Source organism: Gopherus evgoodei, chromosome 14 (genome assembly GCF_007399415.2).
Source record: "Gopherus evgoodei ecotype Sinaloan lineage chromosome 14, rGopEvg1_v1.p, whole genome shotgun sequence".
Classification (NCBI taxonomy): Eukaryota; Metazoa; Chordata; order Testudines; family Testudinidae; genus Gopherus; species Gopherus evgoodei.
Window position 1 is genome coordinate 32668559 of NC_044335.1, and position 11153 is coordinate 32679711.

The following is an 11153-nucleotide window of genomic DNA, read 5'->3' on the forward strand; positions in this document are numbered from 1 at the left end:
CAAACCCTTTCTCTTGGAAAGCCATCTGACCTCAGTGTGCAGAAGAAGGTTGTGATGCAATTCACCCATTTCTGCACACATTGCCCCAAAATATGTGCATTTGCTTGGCGTGTGCTTTGATAAAATTAACAACTTTTATTGTCTAATCAAGTACATCTTTCAGGTCATCTGGCATCTTTCTTATGCCCAGGTTCTCCCTGTGAACCATGCAGTGCCTTACTTTTGCCAATGGTGCAACATCTGTCATTTTTTTGCACCCCATTATGCCTCCCCATCATTGCAGAAGCACCATCTATGCTCACACACTGCCCCCAGTCTAGGTTGTTGCTCATCCTGAAATTATCCAGACACTTAAAAATCCCATCACTTGTTGTTTTTGTCGGCAGTGATCTGCAAAACAGCAGTTCTCCTTCTGTGTTCCCATCACAGATGTATCACACATAAACCAACAGCTGAACCTCACCTGACACATCCAAAGAGTTGTCTAGTTGTAAGCTGTATGTCCCACTTGCTTGAATCCTGATCTTTCACGTCAGCTACAACCTTTGTAATTCACCTTTTTAAGGGGGTCATTTGATACTGGTGCATTCTTCAGTTTATTAGCAGCTTTGTCTCCACACTTCAATTGCAGCTGGCATCGGTAATTTCAGCAATTGTATGTGGCTTTCTGTTTTTAGCAATTCTAATTGCTACCGTGTAAGATTCTCTGAGAACCTTCTCTTGCAAGATTCGCACAGTTTGTACAGTCTTGGTTGTATCATAAGCAATTCTGCTTCCTTTCAAAATACTCCACTGGCTTGTCAATGTTCTCCACATGCAGGACCTCAGTTATGTTTTAATTCTTTCTGCTTAAGTGCTTCCTTAGAAAGTACTTCTCCACAAATTACATCCCGGGGTCTGGATTCTCCATCTACAAGTACGCACATAAAGCCAAGTTCAGTGTAGCTGTCGTCATATCCCCTCAGGTTTTGTTTATTTGAAGGGGGTTGGATTTTGTTTCTTTCTTTCTCTTCTCCCGGCTTTGAGACGGTTTCTGCTTCGTGAGCGGCTGAAGCTGACCGAGTGGGTTTACAAATAACAAACGCGGCCATTACAGAAATTGAACGGGGTAATTATATTTCACACTTGCAGCTGAACGGATCACTAGCAGAGGTGCCATGAATGGGAGAGGGCACAATTTAAAGGCTCTGGGGGGGCATATGACCCCCCCATGTTGTCTCATGATCTAACAGAGGTTTTCAAACTGTGGGGCACACCCCCCTCAGGGGGCACAGAGGAACATTTGGAAGGGGGGGCAAGTGGCAATGCCAGTTTGAACTTTTTGGGTAAAGCCCCCCCAGACTGGTTGAGCTGAGTTGGGGGTGGAGGTGGTGCTGCCTCCCCAAGGCCCGCCACACTGGGCTGGCCCCCAGAACATTCCCCTCCCTCCCCTCAGGGGACACGTCCCACAGTTGGAAAGCCTCTGTGCTAAATGGAAAGCAGAAATCTGAGGGGGGAGTGGGCACGTGACCCTGTGTGCCTCCAAGTGTCACCTCTGGTTGCTGGCACGTTCACAGACACCCCCCATCCTGGATTATACTGGTGGACCCCTAAGGGTCTGTGGCAGGGAGCTGACTCTGTGGGTGCTCTGGGGCTGGAGCACCCACAGAAAAAAAATAGTGGGTGCTCAACACCCACCAGCCGATCAGCTGTTTAGCACCCCCTCCCTCCAGCACCTCCTGCCCACCATCACAGTGGTACAGCAGGGGAAGGGACTCCCAAGGCCAGGCCAGCAGGGCAGGGGCACAGCTGGCACTGGCCCCTAGGCACTCCGCCTCCCAGATCCTCTGCTCTAAGTGATTAGCCCCCGAGCCAAGGACTGAACCCAGGAGTCCTGACTTCCCCACCCTAGGGCAGCTCAGTCCCCGGCCTTATCTCTTCTCCAAGGCCACAGAACTGCACTCTCATTCCATTCCCAGCCTGTCTCCACCCAACCCAGCAAATCAGCTGCCAGCCTGCCAGGGCTGTATCACCTGCCTCCTGCAGCAGCACCCGCTGCGCTGTGTTGAGCTGCCCGTGCCCCAGGACCTGGCATGCCCACCATGCTCCTCATGAGGTGAGTGGGGGCCGCCCCTGGGATGCCCCAGCAATGGTGTGGTGGGTGCAGGGCTGGGGCAGGAAATCCTGGTTGGCAGTAAAGCTGGGGGGACCGGAGATGGAGAGTTGGGTGTCTGTAAGCAGCCTGCCCCCCCATCTCTCGCCAGCTGTGGGTGGGGACAGTATCTGTAAGGATGCTGGGCCCCTTGTCTCTGGGCGGGCAGTATCTGTGAGTACACAGGGCCCCCCATCTCTGGGCTGTGGTTAGGGGGGCAGTATCTGTGAATACACTGGGCCCCTTGTCTCTGGGCTGTGGCGGGGCAGTATCTGTAAGTATGCTGCCCCCCCATCTCTGGGTGGTGGTTGGGGGGCAGTATCTGTAAGGACACTGGGCCCCTCATCTCTGGGCTGTGTTTGGGGGTCAGTACCTGTCAGTACACTGGGCCCCCCATCTCTGGACTGTGTTTGCGGGGGCAGTACCTGTAAGGACATGGGGCCCCTCATCTCTGGGCTGTGGGGGCACAGTATCTATAAGGATGCTGAGCCCCCCATCTCTGGGCTGTGGGGGGGGCAGTATCTGTAAGGACACTGGGCCCCCCACCTCTGGACTGTGTTTGGGGAGCAGTGCCTGTAAGGACATGGGGCCCCCCATCTCTGGGTTGTGGGGGGGAAGTATCTGTCTGTACACTGGGCCCCCCCGTCTCTGGGTGGTGATGGGGGGAGTGGCAGGCAGGTATCTGTCAACAGGCTGGCCCGTATCTCTGCTGTCGGAGAGTGTTGGGGTCCCTGCCATGCAAAGGGCATGTGGCTGGTGTTTGGGTTTGTTTCTCAGTGTGTGTGAGTGAGGTCTCTTGGCTCCAAGGCTGTGCTGGGACAGCGCTGCTGTCAAGGCAGCTCCTATCTCAGCACTACCAGCAACCAGGGATTCCCAGTGCTGGCAGCCCTACCTGGGCACGGAAGGAGCAGAGCCGGTGAGAGGTGCCAACCCCCCGCACAGTTGGGTGAGGGGAGAATGTCTGGCTCATCACAGTGTCATAGTCCCTGCACCGCTGGTGGCAAGTCCCCTGCAGCCCAGGTCACAGGGTCCATTGGGAGCAAGGGGGTGGGTGTCCAAGCCCTGTTTTAACTGCTGTGACAGGAACTAGTCTGTGCAGCACCTGGCACTGTGGAGTTGAAGGGGGGGGAGATAGGGCTGTGATTGGGCAGGGCCTGGGGGGAGGGCAGCAAGGCATTGCCAAGGGTGGTGGTGGTAGTAGGGCTGGGATTGGTCAGGGCCTGGGGTGGTGCAGCAGTGCGTGCTGAGGGGCCGGGGATAAGGCTGGGATTGGTCAGGGTCTGGTGGCGGCGTAGGGCTGGGATTGGTCAGGGTGAGATAGGTGCGTGGTGCCTGGCAGGACTGGGTTCTGATCTCAGTGAGGGTCTGACCTACTATCCTGCAGCCCAAGAGCCAAGGCAGGTGAGATGGAGGATGGCCAGGGCACAGAGCAAGCTCCCATAACTGCCTCTCCCATAACAGCCATTTGTCCATCTGGACCCCAGGTGTCCAGCTTGGCATCCCCCAGCCCAAATCCTGTGCCCAGTGCATTGGGGCCCAAAGCACCCCTAAGTTACAAACACACAGGCCCCAGTCTGTGTTGAGTGCTGCCCCACCCCCATCCCCTGGCCAGCTGGAATAGTCCTTCCCAGAGACCACTGATCCCTCTGGTATGGGGACGGAGGGGAACTGAGGCACAGGCTAAGGGACTTGGTCATGATCACATGGGGCACCTATGTCAGCTGGGTTTGACCCCATGCCCCAGGCTGGTGCATGACTCCCCCCCCAGTCTCTAGTGGAACGCCCTTGCCCTATGTGAGCATCTGGGGGTGGGGTTGGGGGGCAAAATCCATCTGTGACCAAATAGCTTCTGCGGGGAAGGGTCTGTGCATGGAGGGATGCCTGCCATATGGGGGAGGCTGTCTTCTGCCCCAGCCTCCCAGGCCCCCTATGTTAACCCAGTAGACCCCCTCCGTGCCTGGAACTGGGGCTAGCACCCAGTAGGGACCCCAAGGAGGGCAGCCCCTGTATTGTGTGTTGTGACCTGCCCTGTTCCTCTTTGCAGTCTGGGCCTGCTCTGGGTGGTGGTGCCCTGGCACGCGGGCTCTGTGTCCTTTCCCGATGGTGAGTCTCCTGGGGGGCAGGGATGGTGCCTGTTGGGGGGTGAGTGTGGGGAATCCTGGGACTTGGTGGGCTTAAAATGACTAAGCCCTGTTTGGGGTGCTGGGACACTCTGATGACTACCCCAGGTCCTGGGAGGGGAGAACTGGGGGGCCCCTGTGATGGGGGGCGGGATAGGGTTCTGGGTGGGAGGTACAACACGGGTGGGGCTGGTGGTGGAGGTGGGAGGCTGGGGCTAGCAGGATGGGGCGGACCCTGCTGTGAGCACAGCTGGCCTGTGACCTGGAGTAGTAGCCCCAAAAGGGGAGCCAGGCTGGGGGGACTAGGCCTCTGGCACTCTGGAGTTCCCTGGCCAGGCATGGTGCTGATTGGGGTTGGTGCTGCCCCCAGTAACACTGCTAATCCCCCCAGGAGCTGCTCGCACTGAATGCCGGGGCCGTTACTTCTGGATCTGGCTGGACAAGGCATTCGTGGGGCAGAGCCGCTGGCATTATGGGGTCTACAGTGAGTAGGGAGGGGTCATGAGGAGCTTCCTGGCTATTTGGAGCAAGACTGGTGCAAGGTGCAGGCCCGTGGGTGGGGGTGTCCTGGGATGGTGCATTGGGATAGGGGTCATGTGGCGGGAGGGTGCCTGGGCACCAGGAGCTGGGGGTGGGGTGGGGAGGTACTGGTGGGGGTCCCAGATGCTGTCTCCCCCCAGCCGAGTCAGGGCAGTACATCGAGGTGACACGGCAGCTGGCTTCGCAGTGCGGATTCATGGCAGGCACTGATCTCCGTGGAAACCCCCAGATCCGCATCTCCTTCCTGGCTTGTTCCGTCCACAACACGGTGAGTGCCCCCAGTGCCCAGGCCTGCCCTCCAGGAGCTGGGGGGCTCATGTGTGACTCCCAGCCCCCTACCCTTGTAACTCACTAGATCCTGCTCCCCTGCCAGCGCTGGGGAGAGAACCCAGGAGTCCTGCCAGAGCTGGGCAGCCAGTTCTGCTCCCCCTGGTACTTGATGTCTAGGTGCCTGTGCTGTGGGCCCCCCCCCCCCGCCCCCTATCTCCGGTGCTGGAGCAGCCCTGAGGCTGGGCAGGGTCTAACCTGTAATCTCTGTTTCCTTGGGGACCCCAGTTTGACCAGGATTTCAGCCTGCAGCTGCGGGTGGAGGTGACAGGTGCTGTGGGGCCCAGCATTCCCTATGACATGACCATCCGCTGCCCCCTGGGAGCCCCCTGGAGCCCCCGGGAGATTGTCTGCGAGGAGAACTACATGGAGGTGAGGGGGGCCATGGTGGGGGATGGGGTGGGGGGGAAGGGCTTGTCTCCTGGTAGGGGTCCCTAGGGCAGGCCCCAGAGCCGCTAGGCGGGGTGATGCTGGGGGTGGGAGGGCTCCCCGCAGGCCCCTGCGTGAAGTGATGCTGACAGAGGTCCCATAGCAGGGTTTCTTTCCCCAGCCTGAGCTGGCCCTGTCCTGTTGCAGGTGTCGGTCCGGCGGGCTGTGCCCGGCATCGCCAGGGAAGTGCTGAATGAGGACTGGATCGCTGCCTGGCCGGTGGTGAGTGGGCTTGGTGCAGCTGTGGCATCATGGTCCCTCTACCAGCCACGAACGGTGCCCGGAGCTTGGCATGGGCACCCGAGGAGCAGCCTTGTCTCTGGCACACCCTGCCCACAGAGCAGCAATGAGCCAGGGCACTTAGCTGTCCTGCTGCCCCATGGCCATGGACTGTGCCAGGTATTGGCCCATCAGCTGCCCAGCAGGCATGGACTCCCCAGGGCACAGCAGAAGCGAAGTGCCTAGTGGGTCCAGCCGGATTGGCCCTGCCACATGTAACCCAGCCATGATCTGTGGAGGGGGGTAACCTGACAGTGCCAGGACCCCTGCTCACTCCCTGGCATATAGGGGGACTCAGCCTTATGTCTCTACCGTTTGCAGGCCCAGGGGGCGCTGAACCAGGTGTGGCAGGTTGTCTTCCACTTCCGGAACGGCTCCCTGCTCAGCATGCCCGCCACGCAGGCCCACAGCCTGGGCTACGGGGTCAACACCACGGCCACCCGCGTCCTCTTCCGGGCACCCTATGGCACAGCCCAGAGCGAGATCACCTCAGTGAGGGAGCCTGGGGGGGAGGGCAGGGCACGGTGGCCACAGTGAGGTGTGGCTGGGGAGGAGCCTTGGGTGCGCCGTGGGGCCCAGTGGGGTGTGTGGGAGCCTGGTGCACAGTGTGGGGGAGGCTGAGGGGCACTGTGGGCCCAGTGGGGTGCATGGGAGCTTGGTGCACAGTGTGGGGGAGGCTTAGGGGCTCTGTGGGCCCAGTGAGGTGTGTGGAAGACTGGTGCACAGTGAAAGGGAGGCTGGGGGCACTGTGGGCCCAGTGGGTTGAGTGGGAGCCTGGTGCACAGTGTGTGGGAGGGGAGGCTGTGGGGCACTGTAGGCCCAGTGGGGTGCGTGGGAGCTTGGTGCACAGTGGGGAGGCGGTGGGGCACTGTGGGGGGGGAGGCTGTGGGGCACTGTGGGCTCAGTGGGTTGCGTGGGAGGCTGGTGCACAGTGTGGGGAGGCTGTGGGGCACTGTGGGCTCAGTGGGGTGCGTGGGAGCCTGGTGCACAGTGGGGAGGCTGGCTGGATGGGGGGCAAGGCTGCTATCAGGAGTCTCTGGGTGCCTGGCTCTTGCTGGCACCATGTGGCCCCTGGCTGCATGGTAGGCTCATGCCCAGCCCCTGGTGGGGCAGAAGGAGCAGTCAGATGCTGACTCAGCACTGCTCCATGCCAAGATGCCCTTGGGATACTGCCAGGGACCAGTCAAATCCGGTCACAGCAGGGGTCAGACTCCTGGGCTGGCTGGGGAAGGAGAATGGGGGAGGACCCTGATGAGGCCATGGGACCCCTCTCTGTGCCCCTCCACTGACCCACTCTCCACAGGTGGAGGGGCTGGAGGTGGCAGTGGCCAGGGTGACAGTGTTCTACAAACAGGCCTGGATGATCCTCATGGTGGACACAGCTGTGGCCTGCCCTGTCAGTGAGTCCTGGATGGAGCCCAGGGCTGGGCTAGCAGGGGCTGTGGGGTGGGAGTGAGGGGCACTGGCAGAGCTGGGGGGCGGGAACCCAGGGCTGTGGGTCAGGAGTGAGAGGCACTGGCAGGGCTGGGCTAGCAGGGGCTGTGGGGTGGGAGTAAGGGGCATCGGCAGGGCTGGGCTAGCAGGGGCTGTGGGTCAGGAGTGAAGGGCACTTGCAGGGCTGGGCTAGCAGGGGGCTGCAGGTCAGGAGTGAGGGGCACTGGCAGAGCTGGAGTGGGGCTCAGGGGACCAGTAGGTGGGGCTCATGGCATCCTGTCCCTAGATTCCCCAGTGGTCAATGCTACAAGCCTGAGCTGGGTGACGCCGCGGATCCTGCCATCCCTGGTGCTGTGGCCAGAGCAGTACCAAGACGAGGTTCAGATGGGCCTGGATGGTCGTGTGATTGACGCGGGCACTGTTGCACGCAATGGCTACACCTTCCTGACAGACTCCAGGCTCATCCGCATCGTGGTGCCCATCGGTGCCCCCGGGGGGCTGCTGCAGGTCAGTGCGCAGGTGCCCAGGCATGAGGCAGCACAGCCGCCGGGCTGGGTCCTGAGCCGAGACCCCTGTGACTGATGCTTCCTGGTCCCCTGGTGCAAGGGTCCTCGTTCCAAAGAGCTCACAGCCTGGCTAGAGAAAGGGGGAAAGTGAGGCCCCTCAGTCACTCAGCAGGGCAGTGGCAGAGACGGGTAGAGAACCCAGGAGTCCTGGCTCCCAGCCCCCGCTCTGACCACTAGACTCCACACCCCTCCCTGAGCCAGGAGAGAACCCAGGAATCCTGGCCCCCAGCCCCACCGCTCTGACCCACTAGATTCCACACCCCTCCCTGAGCCGTGATAGATGCCAGGAGTCACAGCATGGCCTGGGGTGGGACACTGGCCTGGATCTCCAGTCCAAGACCTGTTCCCATTAACTGTTGCTGCTGCCGCCCAGTCTGTGCTCAGGGTGTGAGATGCTGTCAGCCTCCCGCTCCCAGCAGCAGCTTCTCCCAGAATCCCTGGCTCCCCAAAGCTCCTGAGAACTTGGCGCAACTGAGCTCTGGCCCCCTCCCTGGTCCATCCTCTCACACCACGAGGCTGCAGGTTAAGTGTGTGGGGGGGGCAGGGGGGTCAATGGAAGAGCTGGTCCTGGCTGTCATATGGTGGAGCTCTCTCCTCCCAGGAGGGAGTCAGGGGTCTCCTCATAGGGGTTCTCACTGCTCCCCCTCCTCCCCACAGAGTGCCCTGGTGAGTAATCGCTATGGCACCAGGTACAGCATCCACCTGCTGCTGGACCGGCACTGGCAAGGGGATGAAAGTGACCGGACCCGTCACTGCAGCTACCGTCCCATCCACACCCCCTTCTCCCCACAGACGCCCCAGATCATCGACGGTAGGTGCAGCTCCCAGGATCCCTGTGGCCTGGCCGAGACCTGCTGCCCCCTCACCCCCAGCTCGATGGGAAAGGGGTGCTCAGGCCACGTGAGGAGTTCTGGAGATCAGCTTCCCATGGGAGCTCTGCCTTTCTGATGGCCCAGGCCTCTACCCCCCTCCCAGATCACTGTGCCCCCTTTGCAGCAGAAGAGCCCCCTAGCTCCTGGCATAGGGAGCTCCTCACCCCACCTGGCAAGAGCCCCCAGGCGCCTTTGAGCTGCCGACTTTAAAGGAAGTCCCCTTCCATAAGAGCCTGGAACGTCCTTCCCCGCCCACCCCCACCGCCCGTCCCAGCCCCTGCTCCGGCAGACAGAACTGCCCCACGGGAACTGGGTCTAGGAGCTGGTCTGGTGGGGGATCGGCGGGGGAACACTTGTCACTTCTCTGGGCATAGGAAACCGAACCGACCCTGCCTGGTTTTGAATCATTTGGATTCGGCTCCTCTAACCACCTAAAGGTCAAAATCCCCCATTTGGTTTTGCTCCCCCCCACCACCGCCATGCTGCTGAGTGCAGAGTGACCATTGACATCTGAGCTGGAGGGACCTGGGCGGGGAAGGGGGCGTGATGGAAATGGCTCCTTCTTAGCCTACAAGGGGGTGGGGGAGGGAGCCCTAGAGGTCGACTTTAGTCTAAAATGGGGGGGTTAAATGACCCTCATGAGACCCTGTCACCCCCAGCTCTGGGGAGAGCTTGGTTCAAGACTCCCTGTCTCGGCTTCCTCTCCCCACCTGCCCCCACTGACCCTGTGTCAGACCCCTGCCACCAAGGGTGCTTTGTGTGAGGGGGGGAAAGCCCCATCTTTGCACAGGGATTACAGCCTTTAGACTGGGTCTGGGGTGTGGCCCCTTGACCACGCTAGGCCGTAGGCTGAGTGAGCTCCTGGCTCTGCTACTCTGCGTCAGGCCGTCTGGCTGCAGCGCTGCTGTTCCATGCCCTGGCTCTCTAGCGAGTGCAAAGTGCCGTTCAGAGCTGGCCAGATGCAGGGACACAGGCAGCGTTTCTTGGGCCCCTGGAATGCAGAGCTGAGAGAGCCTGGCTTAGTCTGGGAAAGCGAAGCCCATGTGGCCCTGCTTTCCCCAAGCCCCTCGTTCTGTCTGACGTGCGGGAGGCAGCTGAGTTCTTTATGCTGCAGGTCCCTTGGCTCCACGCAGCCCTGGGCTACTGGCTCCATGACAAACCTAGCCAGGCTCACCTGCTGCCCACTTGACTCCAGCACCTGGCCCAGAGGAACAATTAGCTCCCGCCCTTCGGGCAGCAGTGCAGAGTGAATGGGGGAAACTGAGGCATGCAGAGTTTTCATTAAACTATTACAAAAATTCCCACATGCTCACCGGGCAATGTCAGGATGAGCTGCTGCTGGTCTCAGCTGGGCTCATTGCCCTGGGCATGGGGCTGCCAGCCTGGGGTCATGGCCGCTTGGGCTAGGGCACTGGCTGCCTGGGGGAGTGCTCCAGTGAACCCCACCAACCAGTGCACCTGTCTCCTCCTCCAGACACCGTGGCAGCGCAGGGCTACTTCAAGGTGCGCCTGGGGCACTTCCTGCCCGACGTGGAGCTGGTCTCTGTCTCAGTGGGCGGACATCCCTTCAGCCGCCTTGAGGCTGAGGATCGTGGCTTTGAGCCCCATGAGGTCCCCAACCCCAACGATACCAGGGCCTTTGGGCTGAGGGTGCCCTTTGCTGACCCCCTGGTGCAGCAGCAGGTAACGATGGGGGGGAATGGGGTGGTGAGGAGGCGGCATGGAGTGCCAGGGCAATGGGCTCCTGTGCACATGGAGGGAAGGATAAGATGCTGTCCAAGCCCCAGGGCTCTCCCCTGCCCTTGTGCCTGGGGGCTGCCCTGTCCATGCAGCAGCTGGCCTGGGGGTGGAGGCTGGCATGGAGGGTGGCTGAAGAGGAGGGTCCCGACCAGGGCTGGGCCTATAGCCATCCGGATTCATAGTGCCAGGGGCGGCTCCAGTTTTTGCTGCCCCAAGCATGGCAGTCAGGCAGCCTTCGGTGGCTTGCCTGCGGGTGATCTGCTGGACCCGCGCCTTCGGCGTACCAGCCACTGAATTGCCGCCGAAGCCATGGGACTGGCGGACCTCTTGCAGGCACGCCACCAAAGGCTGCCTGACTGCTGCCCTCATGGCGACTGTCACACTGCCCCCCCGTGGCTTGCCGCCCCAAGCACGCGCTTGCTGCGCTGGTGCCTGCAGCTGCCCCTGCATAGTGTGGAGGTGCCTTAGGGCAGCCCACTTCACTCGGTGCCCCAGGGTGTGAGGGTGCACTAGGCTGCTTGCAGGAGAGCTGGGGGGAGGGGAGGGTTGTCTAGCTCCTCAGCCCCACTCTGACCCCGTCTGTCCTCCCGGCAGTACCTGCACGGCCCCCTCAGGCGCTATACTCTGCGCCTCAACTACACCCTGCAGCTGCTGCCCACAGGGGAGGCCTTTACCCAGGCAGGGCTCATCACCTGTGATGTCCCAGATGTGGGTG

The 11153-nt window shown here is 60.9% G+C and overlaps 1 protein-coding gene across 2 annotated transcripts in view; it reads left to right on the forward strand.

The window, feature by feature from the left end:
- The first annotated feature begins 1025 nt into the window (after window positions 1-1025).
- The window catches only part of MMP24 (matrix metallopeptidase 24), a 182980-nt gene continuing 172852 nt past the window's right edge, over window positions 1026-11153 (forward strand). The window contains exons 1-13 of one of the 2 annotated variants that reach the window (XM_030533635.1): window positions 1026-1108; window positions 1959-2095; window positions 4176-4234; window positions 4643-4735; window positions 4932-5059; window positions 5347-5490; window positions 5695-5769; window positions 6148-6318; window positions 7130-7226; window positions 7547-7767; window positions 8484-8637; window positions 10173-10381; window positions 11033-11150. In XM_030533635.1, coding sequence (XP_030389495.1) covers window positions 2073-2095; window positions 4176-4234; window positions 4643-4735; window positions 4932-5059; window positions 5347-5490; window positions 5695-5769; window positions 6148-6318; window positions 7130-7226; window positions 7547-7767; window positions 8484-8637; window positions 10173-10381; window positions 11033-11150 — 1492 coding nt within the window. In that variant the 5' untranslated portion in view covers window positions 1026-1108; window positions 1959-2072. The remainder of the gene's footprint in view (window positions 1109-1958; window positions 2096-4175; window positions 4235-4642; window positions 4736-4931; window positions 5060-5346; window positions 5491-5694; window positions 5770-6147; window positions 6319-7129; window positions 7227-7546; window positions 7768-8483; window positions 8638-10172; window positions 10382-11032; window positions 11151-11153) is intronic. The other variant, XM_030533634.1, reaches the window with a different exon arrangement.